This window comes from Heteronotia binoei, chromosome 14 (assembly GCF_032191835.1).
Source record: "Heteronotia binoei isolate CCM8104 ecotype False Entrance Well chromosome 14, APGP_CSIRO_Hbin_v1, whole genome shotgun sequence".
In the NCBI taxonomy this organism is placed as follows: domain Eukaryota; kingdom Metazoa; phylum Chordata; class Lepidosauria; order Squamata; family Gekkonidae; genus Heteronotia; species Heteronotia binoei.
In genome coordinates, this window is record NC_083236.1 from 47504051 (window position 1) to 47528011 (window position 23961).

The window sequence follows — 23961 nt, forward strand, 5'->3', positions numbered from 1 at the left end:
CTGCTATGCAAATATGTGGGATTTTTTTTAAAGGTACAGCATTGTGTTATTCCTGAAGTTAGTTGCAGAGGGTAGCTGTGTCGATCTGAAGCAGAACAGCTGAATTCCAGTCCATTAGGACCCTTTGAGACCAACAAAAATTTTTTTGGGGGGGGGGTATAAACTTCAGAGAGTCAAAGCTTCCTTTGTTGATAATGATGCTGTCAGGCTGGAATCTAATTATTCCTGAGCAGCAGTATAAAAAGGGGCTCATGACGGTGGAAGGGAATGCAATCTTCACTTAGTATGAAAGGGAAACCACAGCTCATGAAAGAGGAACCACAGCTCTTGCTTGTACTGTGTGGAATCTCCATTGCCAAGTGTAAATACAGTAATCGTCATAGTGGCAACATGACTACATGGAATGGACCCCTTGTGTTGAATCAGCGGGGCTGTGGCTCAGCGATAGAGCATCCGCTTGGTATGCCGGAAGTCTCAGGCTCAGTCCCCGGCATTTCGAGATGAAAGGATCAGGTAGCTGGTGATGTGAAAGACCTCTCTCTGCCTGAGACCGTGGACAGCCACTGCCAGTCTGAGTAGGCAGTACTGACTTTGATGGGCCACGGCTCTGATTCTGCATGTGTTTCATGTGTTCCTTTCCTCCCCTAACCCTTGTGTGTATCCAGCATTCCCATTGCCCACTTAAAACATCTGCTGAAGTAGGTTTCCTTGTGACCTCTTGTTCCACAATCAGTGGTGATGCCCAGGGGTCCCTCTAGCCAGCTCCCTGTAAGGAGTCCAGCCCAGGGACTTACTACCAGGGCACGTATGACTAATAGGGGGGAGGCCAAGTTCTTCCACCTTTCCCTTGGCTGCTGCCACCAGACTGGTTTATTTTACAGGGCCCAATCCACCCTAACTCTCCCCCTAAGGGCTCAGCTGTCTCCAGCTAACCAAAAGCTGGTTATGGCTTTTACCCTCCCTAAAGCAGGGCCAATAGGCACTAGTACCTTGCAAGCCACTGACACAAAAGTTTAAACAAAGTGCAGGTAATCCTCCAACACAATGCAAGTAAAAATAACAAAAGCTTCAAAGCTAATACCTCAACCCTCAGGTTGATTGTAGAAAGCCAAAATGATCCAGAGTCCCTCAGGCACTCCTTCCTGGGATGGTCCGGCCACAGATCCACCAGGGTTCCAAAATATTCTGGCTGACCCTCAGGTCACTCACTGCCGCTCCTTGCCTCAGCAAGTTGTCAGAAGGCTTAAGACTAAGAGAGAAACTCTCCTTTTCTAACCCACCAGCCTCTAATTGGCCCTCAGGAACTGATACCCTGCAGCTGGTGGCTCCACCCTGTGGCTTAAAGCAGAAGGGAAAGGATCCTGTGAAACTTAAGTCATGTTAAAATTTACCCCTGGCACTACACACCCTTTGGTTGGCTATGTACCCATCATTGATAAACGACAGTGCTGCGAATGAGATCTTTTCCAGGAATCTAGCCTGACCTCATGCTGCTCACATTGGACAAAATGGCATTGTGCTAGAATTGGCTCTTTTCTGTAGCTAAATGACGATAGGAAAGTCATTTGGGATTATGGCACTTCTAGAATTTTGGATGGGCTGACAGCGTGGTGGCTCAGAGCTTAATTTCTTCATTTGTGTTTGTGTCTTTCAGTTGTCCTCCAGGACATATGTTGGTGGAGAATGCCACGGGCCGGCACTGCATATATACTGCATGTGCTCAGAGACCCTGCAATTTCGGTACCTGCGTCTCCCAGTCCGCGAGCAAGTTCCGATGCCACTGCCCCGATGGCTACGCCGGCCACAACTGTGAAATCACACTGGCGATCTTCACTAAGGATGCTGGGCTGAGCTTCAGCTCCATGTTTGCCATCTGCATTTGCTTTCTGGCCCTCCTAGGTAGTTATGGCAACTATGTTTTGTTCTACCTTTGGTGACGAGACCTAAGCCAATCCTACTGTGTTGTCCTCCGACTGCTCCATGTCACCTCGCTGTGAAAACTTCCGCTGGATGATGCCTTCATCATTTTGTCCTTCCATCTTTGTTCCGTCATCTCTTCCGGTTTTGTCTGCCATCTGCAATCGATTCCTCCTTGGAGGGAGACCTGTTTTTTGGGTTTGCTGCGATTTCACATTCCATTCTCAAGAGTCAGTTTGGGATGCAGGAGTGAAGTGCACCTTCTTTGTGAGAGCAGAAAGGGAGAAGGTAGCAAAGGGAGGTCCATTTTCTCGGAATGCAGCCCAACAGCAAAACAGGTTTCCTAGCCTAAACAAAACAATGAGAAGAAAGGCAGAAAATTCTCCCCTTTCTCTAATGTACTTTTTGTGGTTTCTTATCATTGATTAGTTCTTTATGGCAAATTCATTATTACTTTTATTTATTATATAGTACTTTTAATTTTCAGGGTTGTTTTACAATGTGCTATATCAACACATCATTCCCATGAGATTTATACTGTTTTCATTGCATGGATGAGGAAACTGAAAATGCATAAGGGGCAGAATCCTGGTTTCCCCATTTCCAGCCTGTCACATTTTTCAAAATCCTGTGGTTCCTCTTCTAAGGACAGGGAGGCATCTGTGGTTCTTCCTTCCCCCACTTCTGTCTTCACAATAAGAAAGATAAATTCAGCTTAGAAGGTAACAGCCCTGAAGTCACCCAGTGAGCTTTCCAGCAAAGGAGGGATTCGAACGCACGTTTCCGCTCTCTAACCAGCCTCAGCCAGCATGGCCAATGGCTGGGGCTGATGGGAGTTGTAGGCAAAAAATATCTGGAGAGCTACCGTTGGCCACTCCTGCACTACACCACTTTCTCTGAAATCCAGGTCTGCTCACTGGATCTCAGTGGTTCCCTTTATCTGCTCATGCAGAGGTCCCCAACTGGGCGCCCACTGACACCTTTCCTGGTGCCTGCCAAGTGTGTTTAGGAAGTGGGCAGGGCCCATAGGGCTTTGGCCCAACAGAGGTTCTGATTGACCGTTGGAGATTTGATTGGCTGTGCAGATTATTTTAAAGAAACGTTGCTTTGACAGTAGTGGCCACCACACTGTAAGGATCTGCACTGTGTTACTGAAGTTAAGCTGTGGCAATTCTTTTGTGGCTGGCTTTGTCTCCTGCAGCAGCCATTTTGCTGCTGCGCCCACCTGTGTCGGAATTCCATATGTGCCCACAGGCTGAAAGAGTTTGGGGAATCCTGTGCTAGGGAGATTGCTAGAAAAGCATGCGTCGACCGTGTTGCCAGGGGAAGCACAAGCCCTGTTTGGTGGCTTTTGTTGTTTAAAGCCCCAGAATAAGGTCTTAGTCAACTCCTCATTTTCACTCCGTGTTTATAAGCTTTGATTCATTTGGATCCCTTAATTAAATCTCACATCTTGTCCTGGAAAGGTTCTGTAAAACCAAGTCCTTCCTAGTATATCTCATCTCTATTCTGGTGGCTTTTCACGGTTCTCTTTTGAAGTCATCCTCCTTACAATTTTTGCAAGAAGGCTTGGAGAATTAATTGCTTGGGGGAGGGAGTTGGGGGCGGGAGCAGTATAGCGCCAGTCATCCTTGCATTTTGAAATTGCATGAATATGTTTGTCATGCAAACATGAGATAACAAATACCTCCAAGTAGGTCAGAATTAACTTTCAGAAATGCGGGGACTTATTTTGAGGCAAATGGACTGCTTTCATTGGCAGTTTGGTAAGAGTTCCTGTTGTCACTTTTAGGCATGACGTTTTATTGAGGCTGGTCTGTGCCAGTTGGATTGTGGGGGAAACTAAGCCCCACTTCCCATGTTTTCCATTCTAGAAATGGCATTTTGGTAGCGCAAGAAGCTTGCTTTTAACGGGGTGGTAAATGGTCCCGTACCTACTGAGAGGTTGGTGTGTTGATGTGTTGTTCTCTTCTCTGATAAAGCTTATGAACACCTGAACTAGATTTTTGGTCAGCTAGACGCACTTTAAAGTACACTTCTAGATGCGGAGTCTGCCTCCACTGGCACTTTTTGACAGGCAGTATCTGAAGAGACTTTCCGCTGAGAATTCTCTTCAGCCAGCTGAAACTAGAAGCCTCTTGGAAGAAGCAGAGCTGTATCCGGCTCTTGTTCCAAAGAAGTGATTTCAGTAATCTGAGGAGAGCTTTCTTTCATGCCAGGAGCAGTGAACGTGGAGTAAAATTCTGCCCTCTAAGACTTTAAACCTTGAACATGGTGCGCTTTAGATGTTGTTCCAGCTGTGTGGGAAAGACCCACAGTTGGCCCTGCTGCCGTGGCTGCAGTCGTCTAAATTTTCTCTCATCTGTGTGGCAGATACTCCTCTGGTTTTATTGATTCATTTCTAAGATTTATACTCAGCCTCTCAGCCACAGAGTTAAGGAGTGGCTTCCAGAAAAAAGAGTAAGTTTTTAATACCTTGCTTTTCTCTACCATAAGGAGTCTTAAAGTGGCTTACAATCACCTTTCCTTCCTCTCTTCACAACAGGCACCTTGTGAGGTAGGTGGGGCTGAGAGAGTTCTGAGAGAACTGTGACTGGCCTGAGCTCACCCAGCTGGCTTCACGTGGAGGAATGGGGAATCAAACCCGCTTCTCCAGATTAGAACTTACCCTTAACCACCATACCATGCTGTATAAAATTACAGTTCAGTAAATAAAGTCAGAGAATACTTCTTTAAAAAAAACATATACAATATATAGGAGTAACTGGCAGTTCACTGCTACAGAAGAACATGAACCAAAACCCAGGAATGTCTTGGTCTGGTGCCTGAAATTGAAACATTCAAGTTGCAGGGCAGACAGTTGGAGAAATGTGTCTCAAAGACTCGGGTACCACAGAAAAATCCTTCTCATGGATGGCAACCTACCTCAGCTCAGGTGTACCCTTGATATTTCTGTTATGGACAGAGCTGGCTTCAGGGTGTCTGGCACCTTAGGCCCCAGTCCACACCTTTCCTCCTTCCACTGTTGCCCCTGGTGAGGGTGAGCACTGCAGTGCAGCTCCTGCCCCTCAGAGTGCACACGCTGCCTGGTTGCCATCGCTCAGCCTCTCACTGTGTTGCTAGAAGTTTCCAGAAGTGCAGCTCCGGGAGGCTGAGTGGCGGCAGCTGGGTGGCATGTGCACTCTGAGGCGCAGGAGCCATGCTGCACTGGCCTCTTTCCCTTGCCAAGGAGGCGAGGGTGGGTGGGAGGGCCCTTCACTTACAGCTACTGGAATGGCCTTGGGTTAGCCACAGCCATTGCAGGAGTCATCCTTGAAAGGGCAGCTGCTGCGAGAGCCCTCTCAGCCTCTGTTGGGGGAGAAGATATAGGAGATTGTAAGCTGCTCTGAGTCAGAGAAAAGGGCGGGGTATAAATCTGCATTCTTCTTCTTTTTCTAAACAGCGCCCCCACCCAGGGGGATGGGCTGCTCCTGGTTATGGGTGAACATGATTTAGCAGCTGAGCTGTACTACTGTGCTCCGGGTATGCATACAGAGAAGTTTATTCAAGATATTTATTTTAGAAATGCATGAGTTTTTCTTGAAGGGCTTCCTCAGATTGTTACATTATTGAGTCCCAAGATAGGATTTCAGTCTTACTACCTGATTACTGACGTGTAGCTGAAAATAACTCCCTTAAGTGGGACTTATTTCCAAGTACAAATGCATAGGATTGTATCCTTTAAACATACTTTGTTTGTACTAGTTCCTCTTGGAATTCAGTGAGAAATCTGAGGATCCTATCCTGAAGCTTTGATTCAAGTTCTTATTCTTGGGAATAAGTCTTAGCTGTGTGCTGAGGGATTTATTTCCGCAGGTAAACTGATTGCACTATATGACTGCACAGCCCAGCATTTTGAATGGGAGTGGGCCAAGAATAATTCTGGGTTTTATAGCTTCTGGGAAGATGGATCACCAAAACACCCATTTACATAAGAAATTAAGGCTTTGTGGAAGAATTTTACAGAGCTAGCTTTCTGTTGATCTTACTGCTATGATTTTGTGAAAATCAATTCCAAGGCGACTTAAGGGGGGAGGGGAAAGAACATTAGCTAGTGAAGCTGACACGTTGCAATGAGCTCTAGACTTTGATCTCCATTGCACTGGACAGTTGATTGCTGCCATCACATAAACTTCTGCTCCATTACAGAAGTCATGAACTTAAAAAAACAACAGCAACAAAACCCTGTGCCTGATTTATTTTTCTATTAAAACTATTATTGTGTCGTGCACAACCTCCTTCGCCTTTGTCTTGTACCACGTTCGTCACTTCTGTTGCTTTTCGCAGTTTGTGTGTTCCTTCTGATATCCATTTCATGTAATAAACTAAGGGTATGCTTGAGGCAACACCAAGGCAGGGGCTTATTTTATTCCGTTGTAGCTATGGCTTATGGACTGAGAACAAACAGATGGACATTTAAAGCCACCTGGGGGGCGGGAGGCAGGCGGACCAAAAAAGCACAACCGCACGCGCACATCTGCCTCATGTCCCCGTCCCGCCTCTGGCTTGAAAAGGCACCACTTTGAAAGTGGTGCCTTTTCACTGGCGCCTCCGAGGTGCCTCCCTGGCTGTCTGGAAGGCTGGGAAGCGCCTGGAGAACTGTGGATGGGACACGGATGGGCCTGCCCCTTTTCCGAGTGCGGTCCAGAAGCTCCAGGGTGCTCTATTTGCGGCTAACTCTCTTCAGGCCGCCCCGAACTGGCCGTCTGCTCAGCCATGGTGACACACCTAACTAGTGGACTGGGATGTTAAAATGGCCCCAGAGGCAGGGCTGTGGCCAGCGGAGGGCAGGGGGAGCAAAGAATATGCAGCACCCCATGGGTGATGTTGCTGCAGATTCTATAGGGGGCACTACACCTCTCTCTCCCCCCCGGCTATGGCCCTACTTGGAGGAGGCCAAGCTAAGTGATCTCTGCAGCTGTACAAGCCAGATCTGTAGAGCACTGAGAATCGGCATTAGTTCACCCATTCACTAAAGGCAATGGACGAGGAGGTTGTTGGTAACCTTCTGATGGATGTAAACTGGATGACTTCCAAAGATGCCAGCAAGTGGCTGGAGCTCGAACTTGCCTGCTCCTGCCCACCAGTGGCTCCCTAGGGTAGCGACCTGCTGGGAAGTTTCCTGTTCCAGTCCAGTGCTGTATACAAGACCAACATCCTCAATGCTGTATGCAAAATCATGAACTTAAGATGAAAACTTCACACATGAGAATGCGTTGGGGGTCATTTATGTCAGATCTGGCCCTCATAACAAATGAATTCAACTCCTCTGGTATAGAGTATCTGGTTTACTTTTGTTTTGGAAAGGAAGATGGAGAACAGACCTATTGGTTTATGCCTTGGAGTTTACTCTTTTCCCAACACCTTGTCTCCTTTTGCTTTTCTTTGCAGCCAGTGGTTTGACTGGTTAATTCCTATGCACAGCTTTCCTTCCTCCTTTGAGCAGACTGGGAAAATGACTCTCTTTTGCTTCTCACCACCATTCCTGATGGATGCTGTCTCTATTACCTGTCTCCCACCCACCGTGCACCTCATTGTATTACCTAGGCCCTCAGGAGAGTTGCATGTTGCGCAGAACTTGTTCGTGTGATTTCTGCAAGCGATTGCATCCTTTGAGGTCCCATGTGCTGACATTGTATAGAGCAGGGGTATCAAACATGGAGCCCGGGGCCCAAATCAGGCCCCCGGAGGGCTCCTATCAGGCCCCTGAGCAACTGGTTGTCGTCTACTTCCTTCTCCCTCTCTCTTACTTCCTTTTGCATTACAACTTGCTTTGCCATGCTTGCTCAGTTGTACAGTAGAGCTACTGAGCCAAGCCTCTCTTCCTTTGCCCAGTTCCCTGGATCGCGTAGGAGAGATACAAAGTAAGCATTTTTAAGACCAACAAGTGCTTATGCTTTAAGCATGTTTAAAGTTTTTTGTTTTTTTTTAAATTGTGTTTGTGTGTGTCCTTTATAAAGTTTATATCTTTGCTACTTGGTATTGTTTTATGACACACATGGCCTAGCCCAACAAGGTCTCATTTATGTCAGATCTGGCCCTCATAACGAATGAATTCAATGCCCTTGGTTTAGAGTACCTGGTTCATGTTTGTTTTGGGAAGGAAGATGCCTCAGAGTTTACCCTTTCCCCAGCTCCTTTATCACCACTAGCACCCTCTTTCTTGTCACATTTGTTATTTGTGGCAAGGTTTGCCACCACAAGCACACTACAGTATAACTTGGTGTATTGCTATTGTGAACGAAACGTGTCTGAAAAGGGGTTTTTATGGAATCAATGTCTTTTAATTTTTTTCATCTGTACTGTCTTTCATCTGTGTGTCATTTTTAGCCGGTAAAGTGCTTCATGTCATTCATCTCCCTTGACAACCATAAGAGGTAGGTCATCTTGATTCCTATTTTATCCAAAAGGGATGAGGTTGGGAGATTACGTGTGCACACGCATCCAGTAAATTTATTATATGGCTGGTAGAATTTTTTAAAAACTATTTATATTTGCCATTTGCATTTTGTTTAAAAGCCTTTCAAGCTCCTTTGAGAGCCAGCCTTGGCAAGATAAAAATATAACAAATAATTGGATCATGATATGTTGACCCTACATCTATATTTAATTAAGTGCTAATGTTTTTGTGGAATTTTTCTTCCAAGGAAGTGCTTTTAGGATTGCAAAATGTGAATGAGAAGAGGCGTCATCCACTTCTCTTTCCTCTGGATTAATAGTCTCCTTATAACTGATTTACTGCTATTAATAGGACTGACAAAAGGAGAGCTAAAGGTACTACTGAAAGAGTCACTGCATTTATTGGATTGCATTCTTAAGGTCTAAATCTCTGTACACCTATATTGTTGGGATCTGATTGGTTTGGCTAAGGTACTACTGGTTTGGACCTTAAAACTGGGTCTCGGAGGATGAGAAAGTAGCTTTTGAAAGCTGTGGGATGGGTTCACTTGGGAATAAATTCACACGTTAACGGCTTCTGTATAAACACACTTGTTTCATTAAATAGGTGGACATTAGAGGCCTCTTTACACTTGGTAATATTCAATAGGGAAGTTGTTACCCTCTTGAGATCCTACTGTATGTCAGTCATTATAAGTAAGCTGTGTTTCCAAATGTCAAGTCTCGCTTCTGTCATATGTTTTTACACAGTTCTCTTCAGTGGTGTTTTCCTGTGGACTCGATGGAAGAGCCACAAAAGTACAAACGGGGGAGCCTACCATGTCACCACCAGTCAGGATGACTTGGAGGACATCCGAGAGAACATCCTCAACTACAACGAAGAAGGGGGTGGCGAGCAGGATCAGGTAAGGGTCTCCTTTCAGCAGCTGGTTACAGTGGTCAGAAATTGTAGGTTAAACAGCCAACAGTCCATTACATTATAGTGCATTTTGCTTCTACTGCTGGACACTGATGTTTGTTTTGGATTGTATTTTATCACAGGGAAAATAGAAATGTGTCTAAAACAATGTTGATTTGCCTTAAAGCACAAGCCCTTTTGAGTGAGCTACAATAGTTAATGAGGGAACAGAATTAGAATTCAAGAACACACAGATCAAGATACTTTTCTGTTATTAAAAAAATACTCACTGAAGAAAAATAGAACTTGCTCTTATGGTTTAGTGATTCTTGTTACCTACCCATTATTAGTTCTTCCATCCAAGATTGGGTCAGACAGATTCTGTAGGCCACACAAATTATTAAACTTTGTAAAGAAATGTTGGGCAGTTCCATATATTTCTGTTCGAGGTTTTTAGGTTAGGGTGGGGGATTTAGTTAGGGAGGGGAGAAAAGGTGTTCCTCAGCTCGGAGTCCTGTTTGAGCTGGGAAATTAGGGTCATAACCAGGGGTTGTTTTGTAGGAAAATAGGTGGTGGAGCTTTAACTCATTAGCACATGCCACCAACCCCCCAGCCAAAAGCAACCAGATGCAAAAAAGGAGAGCCCTGAGCGAGTGAGGTCTGCTTGAGCTGGCTAGAGATCCAACTAGCCCAAGCAGGCCTTGCTCACCTGGGGCTCTCCTGGGCTGCCCCCTGCCGTCAAAAGGCCAGCAAGCCACCTGCCACCCAAAATCACATAAGAAGTGGAGAAAGGGTGGTGTGGGTTTCTCCAGGGGTTAATGAGGGCTGCTGGGGACATGGCAAAGCCCCTGGTGGCTGGCTGGCTGGCTGCTTTCCTAATCCAGGGACCTAGGGCAGTTCCGCAGGGCCTGTAAGACAGTCCTCTTCCGGCAGGCCTACAACAACTAACTGACACTGAGAAAAATTTTGGATGGAACTAAAATGCATTTAATAGACCGCTGGTTTTTATCTTTTTATGTCTTATTAATTATGGTTTTAACCTTATTATGTTAATGTTTTAAGCTGAATTTATGTGAGTTTATTGTGTTGTGAGCCGCCCTGAGCCACTTCGGTGGGAAGGGCGGGATATAAGCCAAAATATAAACAAACAAATAAATAAATAAATAAATGTTTTGCAGCCGCACCTTCAGTTCAATGGACAAGGTAGGTGGAAAGGAAGAGGGGGAAGTGGTCAGAAAGGTTCAGGAGCTATGCTCCTGTGAGCTCTTGCTGAATCTGAGGCCTGGTCATAACACTTCTGTTAAAAGGTGAATATTACAAGCTGTTGGGGTTTGTATTCTGAGCCTAAAGAACATGAACTTCAGCTGCAGGACTTGCTGTGTTAGTTCATCAGTGGCAAAAATAATATTTGTACAGATTAATCATTTTTAACCACTCGATGGTATGACAGTAAAATTCGCCTCTAACTGAACTGTTAGCGGAAGTAAAGGAAAAATATAGAAACACCTGATAGATATTTCAGTTCCCAGCAGGAGTTAAATTTTTTCAGATGTGACTTCTACACTCATCCGAATTTTATACCCCAAAATTCCCACACTTGGATGAAGACTTGGGTGAATTTCCGTGAACGTGTTTTATACACTTAAAGGGATATTTAACTTCAAGGTGGCACACAGAGAGCTAAGTATTAAAATCCTATTAGTGTTTAATGAGATTAACTCCCTCTTCAAATTGTGAGAGGGGGGCAGATAAGTTTACTCAGGCTGGGGATCTGTTTTGAAGTAATGCTCCTTGTTTGACAGCATCATGCCCCTTGATTTTGCAAAACAGCAACAAGTCTCAGAGGTTCATGTTCAGCGAGCTCCTTTGCATATTAGGCCACACACCCCTGATGTAGCCAGTCTTCCAAGAGCTTACGAAAAAGAGTTTTTTAAGCTCTTGGAGGATTGGTTACATTAGGGGTGTGTGGCCTAGTATGCAAAGGAGCTCCTGCTAGAATTTCACCCCTGCCTGTATTGTTTATTGGTGTGGGGGGGGGGGAAGGGGGGAGAGTGCACTACAAATGTAGTTGATGCAAGGGAGGAAGATGTAACATGTGGAACCTTGTAAATATATTTATGTATGCACTTCATTTATACTTTGCCTTTCCCCCCAACGGGGGACCCAGAGTGGCGTACATTATTTCCCTCTCCTCCACATTATCCTTGCGACAACCCTGTTAGGAAGGTTAGGCCTAGTGTCACTGGCCCCACAGTCACCCAGTGTGCTTATATGAAACAGTGGGTATTTGAACTTGATCCCAGTTTGATACTCCAAATCATGACATCCAGGGCTTTTTTTTGTAGCTGGAACTCCTTTGCATATTAGGCCACACACCCCTTATGCTCCTGGAGTTTACAGTAGGCCCTGTACTAAAAGCCCTGTAAGCTCTTGGAGGATTGGCTACATCAGGGGGGTGCAGCCTAATATGCAAAGGAGTTCCAGCTACCAAAAAACCTGTGATGATACAACACTGATTGTGTACAATACTGCATTTGATGGGCTTATGCTTTGATTTGGTATCACAGAAAAATGGTATACAGCACAAATATAGACACCATCACAATGATGAAATAATTGATTCTCTGTATTCAACTATTTACTGAATAAATTCATAAAGATAATGCATACAGATAATGCATTATTCTAACTGTTTTAATTTAATGTTTAATTTAATTGTTTTATTGTGACTTTATTGTGTATTGTGAGCTGCCCTGAGCCTGCTTCGGTGGGGAGAGCAGGATATAAATCGAATAAACTAAACTATAATATTAAGGTGCTCTTTGGTTTGCTCTGCATATATTCAAACTGCATATCAGACTTACAATACCATAATACCAGTCCACAGTATTCATGTGCAAAGTCACAAAAAGTTCATTCCTTCTACTTTATAGGAATAGACTTTTTGCAACTTTGCACACGAATATTGTGGACTAGTCTTGCGATATTGTAAGTGATATACAGTTTGAATATATGCGGAGCAAACCAACAAGCACCTTAATATTATTTGTATGAATTGATTTGGTATAAGGCAGCTTCATATTTATGGTTTCTGAGCTTTTTTTTTTTTTTAAATGAGTGCCAAGGGCTAGGAAGGGCATACAGCTCAGTGGTAGAACATCAGCCTGGCGTGTAGAAGGTCCCAGGTTCAATCCCCAGCATATCCAGTTAAAGGAATCATGCAATAGGTGATGCAGAAGTTCTGTTTCTGAGACCTTGGAGATGCTGCCAGTCTGAGTAGACAATACTGAACTTGATGGACCTGTGGTCAGATTTAGTGTAACTCATGTGTTTGTGTGATTATCTCCTTCCAGGATGCATATAACATGGCTGAGCTCCAGATGTCTCTACAAACCAGCCCAGCCTACTCCCTCTATAAGAAGAAAGGGAAGCAGACAGACCCGAGCAGTCCCTTGGGCTGTGAGCTTCCCCTTAGTCCAAAACAGCAGCTAGAAGCTCCGGCGGCAGGCAAAGGAGACTCCTTCTCAAGCACAGACTTCGGGTGCTACTTATTGGGCGTGGTCAGAAATGTTGACCAGCAGCACCAGGCTCTGCCCTGTGATTCTTTGCAAGTATTTTACACAGAAGGGGAGTGTTCAGAGGCCAGCAGTCTGAGTTCCCTGGGGTCCTGCGGATGGGATGAAGATGCAGTGTACGGGGATATGAAAGAGTGGGGGCCAAAGTTTGAAAAACTGAGTGAACTCTATTCGCATGTGGATCCTGATGATGTCTAGACTATGGAATTTGTCTCGGCATAATGCTTAGGTTTTTGTTTTGTTTTTAAAACTGTGACTTTTAACAAAGTTGTACATTCTGAGGTGTTTGAGAGACAAAGTGGCAGGAAACCAGAGGTCATGGAAAGGACTTAGGCCGTGGCAAGAACAGCTGCCGATTCTAAATGAAAAGGATGGTAAAACTCTGTTGTGGAAAAGACAAGAAAGGAATGGGATTTGGGATCAGCCTAACAGTCATGGCAAGAAGACACTGTTAAAAGCAATATTCTCCTTGTCGGTGACCAGCAGGGATGCCTTTTCTGCAGAACTTTTTCTGCGTGCATATCGGGAAGGAGAGAAAGGGCAGCACTGGCTTAACTGCATATGGCTCAAGTCTTTCAGGAACTCCGTAACCCTGCCCTACATCTCTTGCACAGTTCCTGCCATGTTCGACGTGTTGTGTGCAGTTTTTAATCACTAAATGTACAGCTGAAATGAATTTTCATTTTGAACTTGACTCTATAAACTTGCCAGTGTCAGAACTTGGATTTGGCAAGCTTTCAGTGCTCTTTTCAAAAGAAACCGGCCTTTATTGTTGGGTTAGAATTCTTGTGGGTCCTTCACAAAGCTTTGAAGAAGTCAGAGCTTGTATTTGGTCACAAAACTTTGAAGTCAGCTATCTTGCGACTCTTCCCCTAAAGAAGCAGGTTCGCCACTGAAACGGTCTTCTCCAGCAACTGCTCCAAAGAGTTGTCTATTTCGGAAACAACTCAAGGAAAAACAAGACCTCAAACAATCTTGATTGGCAGGAGATAGCACACCTGATGGATCCAGCGTTGCTGAACACAAAGCATTGTTAAGTATCATGGCTTTGAACTGCTGTTGTTTCAAGCTGTCTACTCATGTCTAGTCCATGCAGTGAAGCAATTCCCTACTTTATCACTATATTAAAACTGCCCCCTCTCCCCCAAATACTCATGGACTGACTGGCACATTTGAACGGTATTGGCTAAAGTTGGCCCTAAAGTTGGGAAAAGATGCAACACAAGCAATAGGATCTAAAAAATATCTTGTTTACAGCTGGCACCTATTGTTGGGAACAAGAATATCAGGAATCCAGAATGGAGACTGACCAGATGTCACAGTGCATAATCATGGGATAGGGCGGGATATGTGCAATAAATAAACAACTAAATAAAATAACCCTGCTAGTGTTTGGTACAGCTTCTACAGAACTAGGAATTTTGCATGCCTTTGACAGTGAAACGGGGAGGGGCGCTTTGGTTCAGAGCAATAATGGGTGCATCGTGCTTCATAGATCTGTCCTTTTAAAATTGCCTTTCTCATACTAACTCAGATTTTGATTTGGTGGTATCTTTGCCTGACTGCTAATATCTTAAGTAGAAAAGGTGTTACATGGTGAATTTCAGTCTTATCTTAGGTTCCTACATAATCGTTTTCGGGATAAATGCTGTGCAGTGGAATAGAAGGCAGCATCATCAGCTAAAAAATCTTAAAAGCTCAGTTTCATTCTGCCAGTCTTCCACATCCTGTTCCTTCTGCCCAATTCCTCTTAACAAAAAGAGAACTCCACAGTTATTAATGTTCCTTAGATTATTCGTGGAAGCCCCATGGCCAGAGTGGTAAAGCTACAGTACTGCAGTCTGAGCTCTCTGCTCACGGCCTAAATTCAATCCTGGCAGAAGCTGGGTTCAGGCAGCCAGCTTGAGGTTGACTCAGCCTTCCATCCTTCTGAGGTCGGTAAAATGAGTACCCAGCTTGTTGGGGGGAAAGTGTAGATGACTGGGGAAGGCAGTGGCAAACCACCCTGTAGAAAGTCTGCTGTGAAAACATTGTGATGTGACGTCACCCCAGAGTTGGCAATGACTGGTGCTTGCACAGGGGACTACTTTTTCCTTTTTTAGATTATTCGTACTTTTCCCCCCTAAGCAAACAAAACAGAGAGAAATCTATTGCTATGAGAAAAGCCAGGGCAGTGGGGGTCCTGGAAGATCAATTGTGGACAGGGAAGGAATAAAGAAGGCTGCTGAGATGTGGATAAGGCAGAGAGATGTTTTTGGAAGCACAATGGGCAATCGCTTCCAAAGTTCCTGAGCTTCAGTTTTTCAAATGCATTCTAAGCGATGAGCTTTTCATGCGTGGCCAGACAACCCTCGTTACTTTTTCTTGGACTTTGATTCTTATCTCAAAAGCTAAACACCCTGATCAGCTATTTGGTGTCTTCTCATTCAGTCCTCTTTGTCAAACTACATTATTTTTAAAGGGTTGTTGCATAAAGGCCCAGTTTCCGGCTGGAATCATGTGCACAGGTACTCTGTATGCTATGGTGGTGGAAAGTGGATGCCGACAGAGTGATTAATGTATGGAATTTGCTGTCAGAGGAGGCAGTGATGGCCACAGGAATAATCAGCTTTAATAAAAGGGGATTTGATAGATCCATGGAGGAGAAGTCTATCAGTGGGTGCTAGCTATGGTGACTGAGGGGAACCTCCATGTTCAGAGGCATTAAACCTTGGAATCCCAGAACCAGGAGACAACGTCAGGGGAAGGTCTTGGCCTCCGTGCCCTGTTGTTGGCCATCCTGAGGAACTGGTTGGACACCGTGTGAGACAGGATGCTGAACTAGATGAACCACTGGTCTGATCTGACGAGGCTCTTATGACCCTGTAGGGTTTTCAAGGCAAGAGACAAACAGAGGTAGTTTGCCACTGCCTGCCTCTGTGTAGCAACCCTGGACTTTCTTGGTGGTCTCCTTTCTGAGTACTAACCAGGGCTTGCCATGCTTAACTTGAGATCTGATGAGATCAGGCTAGCCTGGGACATCCAGGTCAGGGTCTGTATGCTAGATGCACCCCTAAACTGGACTGGGTTGACGGAATGTAACAGGCCAGATGCATTTCAGGTCTTTCCAACAGAAAAGCTCAAGAGTTGATGACTTTTCATAGATGGTACACCTTATCCCAAATGTTTACTACGCATCACCCAATCCAGTCATAGAAATCCAATAATACTCCTTTTTAAAAATGCAAACGACTTGCAGCTTTCTTCACATTAAATCAGACATTTCCTCAGGTTTTTAAGGCCAAGTTCTTCCTCCCACTTTTAGGACTGATAGTTTAGGGGTCTTAGTAGTGACTTACATAAGAAATCATATGAACATATTAAGCTGCCTTATACTAAATCTTGGTCCATCAAAGTCGGTATTGTCTACTCAGACTGGCAGCAGCTCTCCAGGGTTTCAAGCTGAGGTTTTTTAACACCTACTTGCCTGGGCCCTTTTTAGTTGGAGATGTCGGGGATTGAACCTGGGACCTTCTGCTTATCAAGCAGATGCTCTACCACTAAGCCACAGTTCCTCCCAATCGTCTTTGCTTCTTGGACCCGTTTTCAATTGTGGTGTATAGTTTTAATTTAACTGAATTCATTTTTACCCCCACCTTTCCCTCCAACAGAGACCCAACGCAGCTTACATATTTCTTCTCTCCATTTTATTCTCACACCTGTGAGGCAGGTTAAGCTGAGAGAGGGTGACTGGCCCAAGGTCACCCAGCAAGCTTCAGTGGCGCAAGCAGGGATTTGGATTTGGGTCTCTAAAATCCTAATCTGAGATTCTTCACCACTAAAAGAATCTCTGGCAATAGATGGTGTTTTTGCTGGGCATGTAATCTCGAGTTGCATCTTTTAAAATGCTGGATATTCTATTAAAGTTGTTTGGAAAGCAGAGTTTACTTCGGCTGTGATGTGTGGATTATATATATCACAGTGGAATAAGAGGAAAGCTGGTAAAAAATAGTAACCTATTTCTTGGAGAGTTATTTGGATTTCCTTTCTAGGAATGCATACAGAAAGTAGTTCTCTCCATTTTCTTCACAACAATATTTATGGCTGTTATAAATCGAGTCTGAAATTTACGAACGTGCGAGGTGAATCTTCACATCTTGGTTACAAGAACCCTAAAAAGTGAATATGCTCTTTAAAGTTTGCAGGTTTTGTATTCTTTATAACAGTCTGTTCTGTTACATCATTGAGCTCAGTGCTAGTGCAGAACTGCTATGACCGAGCTCAGTGGAGAGATGCTTGCAACATTTAGCTGTTTGTCAGAGCATCAAATATATATGCAGTTTTGTGGAGGGTGAGCCCTCACTGGATAACTGTTCATCAGGATGCCACGCAAATTGACACAGGAAGCTTTGGCACAGCCTTACATGGTTTGCCTACCTGTGAAGCTCATTGGTATTGAATATTCATGAATGCTTTTTTTAAATTTATGCAAACAATAAGCTAGTCCAAACACAATCCACTTCCAGGAAGCCAAAAGCAAAATTGATTTTAACTGTGGACCAAGAGATGGCTGTGTTGTGCTGCCAACCTCTGCATGTTCTGTGAGCGTGACAAACAAGCGGCAGGAATTGGCTGCTATTGTGATCCCCCAAAGCTCCTGCCCTTTGAAATGCATCAGACGGGTTACTCAGTGTTAATTTATGGCTTCCTACCAAAATCCCATCCGCCGTTATTTGGGTTGCATTTTCAAACCTGTCAAGAGCGTGTTCTTTCTTGCCTGTAACATGCCTTTCTACTCCCTTTGTGTCCCATACAGAATAAAACGCTGTTCTCAAAATACAGTCCTGCCTCTTTCAACTGGCCTGCATTCTGTTGCTGCGTAGTGCCGAAGGGTTGAATCGGTCTCTGCAGAAAGGAGTTGCCTCAGTGGCTCATGGAGAAAAGGGAGGGGGGAGAAGCAGCCTCCCTGCACAAGGCCCAGAACGCTCTGGGAAAAACTACCGTGACCCTTGGGACGAAGAGTCTCTCAGTGGGCCACAACGAGATGGCTCACTGGCAGAAGGGCATCTGCTTGGAGAAGATTCCAAGTTCAGTCCCTGGCATCTTCAGTTAGATCTCAGCTACAACAAGAAAAGCAGCTGGCAGTGCCCAGGGAGCAAGACTAATCAGATGTATGCAGAAGTCAGTCCCATTTTATTCAGTGGGGATTATTTCTGAGAAAGCATTCTTCTGATCGCGGCCTAAGATAGGCCAAAGGTCTGGCTTCAGTATCCAACCGGATTTATAGGAAAGGGGTACAGCTCAGAGATACAGAGCCCATGCTTTGCACGCCAAGAGTTCCAGGTTCAGTCTCCAGCATCTCCTCTTAAATGATCTCAAGTAGCAGCTGATGAAAAATATCTCCCCCCCCCCCTAGGGAATAAAGAAGTTCTTGCTGTTAGCCCACTAGCAGCAGCTGAATTCCAGCTTGGCTAAGTTTTGTCTTTTCCTTCCGGGTGCATAAAGCTGACTGGGGTCAAACCCACCAGTCAAAGGACTTTTATCCTAGTGCCTCTGTTAGATAGCCTTGTCAGCTGGGTCTGTTTCTGTTGTTGCTTTAGGGTGGAAAGGCAGGCTGTAAATACTTCAAGTAGATACGACTGTGTAGAACACACTTGGAAAGCTCAAGTTTGTTTTGTCTGAAAGTGAGAGATGTGCATTGAGATCTTTGAGGCAGAGGGCTTGGCGGGGGTGGGGGAGTCATCCTCTGTTATACCAGCATTTAGCTTGGCTGAGAATCCACTCCCCATGGAACATTTTTAATGTTAAATTTTGATGCCATTTGTAGCAGTGATGCTTTGGGAGCCTGTATCAACTGGGGAATGGGTTTTTAAAAAAACAAAACACCTTTTAGCCTCCTCAGTGGATGAAGTAGTGAAAAGCATTCCTAGACACTAGTACACTTCAAAATATTGAAATAACATAGGGCAGAGGCTGGTATTATCCTACTGGCATGTATCTTCCTCCAGGCATGTCAGGAGAGTCTGTGGCTCACTGGATAGAGTGTCTGCTTTGCACACAAAAGGTCCCAGGTTCAATCCCCAGCATCTCCAGTTAAAAGGACCAAGTATTAGATGACGTGAAAGCTCTTTCTGAGACCCAAGAGGCCTGCTGCCAGTTTGAGTAGACAATACTGACCTTGAGAGACCAAGGGTCTGATTCTTCATGAGGCAGCTGCATGTGTGTTTGTGTGTGTCACAGACCACCAACAGCACATTGCTTGTTTCAGGGAACATTCCCTTCCCCAAGTCTTTTTGGGAGGGCCAGTTTGGCATAGTGGTTAAGTGTGTGGACTCTTATCTGGGAGAACCGGGTTTGATTCCCCCTTCCTCCACTTGCAGCTGCTGGAATGGCCTTGGGTCAGCCATAGCTCTTGTAGGAGTTGTCCTTGAAAGGTCAGCTGCTGTGAGAGCTCTCTCAGCACCATGTACCTCACAGGGTATCTGTCGTGGGGGGAGGGGAAGGTAAAGGAGATTGTAAGCCGCTCGGAGACTCTGAGATTCAGAGGATGGGGTGGGATATAAATCCAATATCTTCTTTTTTCTATTTCTGGATGTGCCTAGTTCTTCAACAGAGCACTAATATAAGAAAGTTAACCACACTGGCAGGCACCGCTGAGAATGAGGACACTGGGCTTGATTAGAAGTCCTGTGGCTGAAGGGAGGAGAGGAGGGGGAAATAATCAGCATGTCCCTAGGTAGTTGGATTTTCGGTAATCTGGTACTTCGACTAATCTCCTTCCAAGAGCTTTACAGGGTAACCTCTCGTAACAACAACTCTGATTTCCTACACCCAAATTGTGTTACAGGTCTGACATTTAAATAATCTTGCATACATTAGGATTTAATCTGCCAATTTGTCAGCTCTACAGATTCCCCCCTTCCCCCCACGGGGGCTTTTCCACATGATAAAAATGACAGGCCAGAGATAACACAGCACTCAGGCATGGGGAGCCGAGAGCCCGCAGAACATCTTCCCAGGATCGGAGAGTGAGGTTTATCATGCTTGAAGCGAAGACCTCGCAACAGCTAAAAAACAAGTTGGGGCATTTGAGCCTTGTGGTCTTTAGTTTTGGAGGAAGCCAAGGAGTTGCCTGAATTTTGAAGAGTTCTTGCGTCTTGCAGTGTTTAAATGGACATGACTCTGCAAGACCTGTTGAGGTGCATTGCTTTGCATTGCAAAGAGTTCACCATTAGAAAAATCAAATGCTGACACTGACCTGCTCAGGTTAGATCATTCGTTTCAAAAACACATCACCTGAAGCAGGTCTTCTGTATAATCACTGATATTTGCCAGGGCTCCTAAGTTTGCTTTTGTTCTGCATTAAGTTTTACCGTGTTATAGTTTGAGGCACCATGAGGGAAGAGTGTAGAACTGAATGCTTTATGGTTACCTGTGAAATATCAGCTTTATCTTTAAAAAAAAGAAATGACCTACATTGGATCAGCCTTTGACTTCCAAATAAAGTGCATGCCACGTGCAATTAAATTACTTTTCGTTGGCTTTTCTCCCCATCAGACAAAATTCCAGAAGTGCTTGTTGGAGGGGTGGGGGGAGTCAGCATTAGGAACGGCAGCTGCTGATCCCTGTGGATAGAAAAAAAGCAACTCCTTTTTAACGCCATCTGAATAACTTCCAAAGACAAGCTGCTGACCTCACTCAAGCTAAGTGCAGCAGACAGGCAGGGAGAAAAAAAAACCTGCGACTGCTAAATCATTTAACTTGGGAGACTCAATAAAAGCTACTCTTACACATTGTCAAAGCCCAGAGATGATTTAAATAAATATTAACTCCATTCGGCACTTAAGGGAAGGTCAGAAAAAGCTGCTTCTGGCAGAAAAATGAGCTGCGTTTGGCGACAGACAAAAGGAGGGCAGGTTTTTCAGCAGCTGTGTTTTAAAAAGGATGAGCACCTGCAGGTGTGCTTTTCTGAAAAGGGCTTTATCGAGAATAATCAGGCGCTGTGTTAACAGCAAAAAAGGCTGCATGGGGAAATGCTCTGCGGCTAGAAAAAGCAATGAACTTGTCAATACCAAAGATGGTGTGACTTCTAATATCCATCCACCATTCCTTTTGGTGATTTATTTCCACAGCCTTACCAATGCTGCTTTGAGCATTATGCGTGAGAAACTTCTCTTCTGCAGGCAACTGCAGAAGAGAAGCTTGAAACACCTTCCATACTCCCCCCCCCCCCCGTTTAGTTGTCAAGTCACAGTCGGTTTATGGTGACCCTGTAGGGTTCTAAAGACAAATACATGTTCAGAGGTGGTTTGCTGTTGGGTACCTTTGAGAGATTTGGACTTGATGGTCTATCCAAGAGACCCAGCTTGGTGTACTGGTTAAGAGCGGTGGACTCTATCTAAACTGGAGAACCGGGTTTGATTCTCCACTCCTCACATGCAGCTGCTGGGTGGCCTTAGGTCAGTCCCAGTAGAGCTCCTAGAAGAGGAAAGTCCCAGAGGGGGGAGCCTTGTAAGAGTCCTGTGGTGCTTGTTTTCCCCCCTGCCATCAAGTTGCAGTTGACCCCTCATGAGTCTTCAAAGGCAAAAGATGTTCAGGGGTGGTTTGCCATTGCCTGACTTTGTGTAGCCATTTGGGACTTGACGGTCTCCCATCCAAGTAGAAGAAGAAGACTGCAGATTTATACACCGTTCTCTCGGAATCGGGGAATCAGAGCGGCTTACAATCTCCTATATCTTCTTCCCCCACAACAGACACCCTGTGAGGTAGGTGGGGCTGAGAGGGCTCTCACAGCAGCTGCCCTTTCAAGGACAACTCCTGGGATAGCTATGGCTAACCCAAGGCCATTCCAGCAGCTGCAAGTGGGGGAGTGGGGAATCAAACCCGGTTCTCCCAGATAAGAGTCCGCACACTTACCCACTACACCAGACTGGCTCTCCAGTACTCACCAGGGCTGACCCTGCTTAGCTTCTGAGATCTGACAAATTCCGGCTAGCCTGGGCCATCCGGGTCAGGGTCAGCCTTGTTCTTCTGCTGTAGCCAAGATCGCAAAAGAGTCCTGTGGCATTTGATAACAACTAACAAATTTATTGTGGTGTAAGATCTTGTTAAGGCAGAGCCCGCACACCATTGAATGCAATGTAATACATTATTTCACATTTAAGGACAAAAAAATCATCTATGGCACTTGACAGTTCCAATAAAAGACCTGGACCACGTTTGTATTGATAACATTACAATGTCAAAATACAGAAATAGGTTGGGAGTTTTGAGAGAGAGAGAGAGAGGAAGAGTACAGCACAACCCCGACAGTGAATGGAGAAGACCGAACCGAGCTGCTCGTACTGTCCTTTAAAATGAAACCATGTGGCCGCGTGGGTCTCCTGGAGACTGTATTAGAAGGTGCTGTGTGTAATGGCTCATGGCTTTGGCAGATTACACCGAGTGCCTTTAAAACAGGGCAACCTTCTCTAACTTACGACCGTGCCTTAGGTGTACTTAGCCTGAATTAGTGAATGCGCTCTCCTCGAGCAATCCAATGACCTGACCCTCCGCTCCCGGCAAGATCAGGCACGCGTCACGACAGGCTTAATTAAAGTTTTACTACTTATTAAAATGTTTTATTATTATATTATGTGGAAATGGCACTGGGCTCCAACCTCATTAAGGGATACGGACTAGAAATTATTCAGGGGCTTCGCTGACTTGTGGAAAAGAAACATGGCCAACGTCCAGGCTTGATTTAAATCCAAACTGATTAAAGCCTGCTTTCTCTTTCTTTTTTTGGGGGGGGGGTGTGTGGCCAGTGGTATGAGAGTGTGGAAGGATCTTGCATATTACTTAATGGAATACTTACCTAAATATGAAATTGTTTTGTGGGTGGCTGACAGAACCATATCTAGTTTGGCAAGCAATTTACCTGGGAACAACTGGGGTGGGCGAAGGATTTAAATCATTAGGAAATGGAATAGTGCTCAGTTAGGGACCTTTAATCTCCTTAAACAACTTGACTGAATTATGAAAAAAGATGGAGAAGCTAGCTGGAGGCCCCGTTAAGTCTCCCACTGTTCCAAAATTAATTGTAATACTTCTTTGATGCAGATTATTTGAACAGACCCAATATGTTCTAGAGACATTCGATTCCCACTGCAGTTTGCTCTGTATGTTAAAACCGGCCATGATTATGGGGGGGGGGGGTGACGTTCCTCTTGGCAAAAAGAAAGAAGAGCTGCCCAACTCCTGTTCATCTCAAGGGGGAGGATTTAAATTGCAGAAGCGATACACCTGTGGTGTCTAGGTGACTTATCTTGCTATGATGAGAAAGAAAAGTCACATCTCTTAGTTTCATATAAAAATGTTAAAATTAGCATTAAAAATGATCACAGTGACTTTCTTTTAAAAAATGCAGCATTATAAAGTTAGCAGACTTTATAAAAATTTAGAATGTACAGATATGTGGAATTTAGCTGCTTGAACATAACATTAAACGATTAATGGTTTTGTTTCATACAGGGAAGGAAACAATTGTGGTACTGGAGGGGGCTTTTCTTTTGGAGACGTGTTCTCACGTATAGTAAAAGCAAAATTCTCCCTTAAAACACCAAGGTCCTGTGGAGCACAACCAAATTTGCCTGATGTCATCTAGTTTAGGTTTAATAATTGTTATTACAAACAGAATGGAACACAGGAACCCAACACAGCTGGGCAGAAGGGAGAGGGGTGTGTGTTTTGTTCTCTGTTTGTGTTATCTCCATTAAAAAGTTTAAATGAGACATCACAACATGCCACGTTACAAAAAATACATGCTTCAACTGTCTCAAATTCACATAACGAAAACCCAATACCCAGGACATAACAGTAGCAGAAGGGGGGGGGGGAATCTAAACAAGTTTAACGACTACAACTTAACCACCAACACGGGTGTGAAAATAACCATTGACTGAAAAGCAGCAGACACAGATGGGGGCCCTGTAGTGGAAGACAGCAGGTGCACAAACGGTTAGGTGCTTCTGAGGGGGCTTCCTGGATTGTGATTAGCGTGTTCCTCTGTGACAAACGTACAAGACTCGAGTTTGGGTTGCAAGCAAGAGTGGGATTCCAGCAGGAGCTCCTTTGCATATGAGGCCATGCACCCCTGATGTAGCCAATCCTCCA

The 23961-nt window shown here is 44.7% G+C and overlaps 1 protein-coding gene across 1 annotated transcript in view; it reads left to right on the forward strand.

Moving 5' to 3' along the window:
• Window positions 1–13071, forward strand: part of LOC132582446 (neural-cadherin-like) — a 165350-nt gene extending 152279 nt beyond the window's left edge. The window contains exons 31-33 of the mRNA XM_060254019.1: window positions 1655–1899; window positions 9106–9260; window positions 12607–13071. Coding sequence (XP_060110002.1) covers window positions 1655–1899; window positions 9106–9260; window positions 12607–13026 — 820 coding nt within the window. The 3' untranslated portion in view covers window positions 13027–13071. The remainder of the gene's footprint in view (window positions 1–1654; window positions 1900–9105; window positions 9261–12606) is intronic.
• The last annotated feature ends 10890 nt before the right edge of the window (window positions 13072–23961 follow it).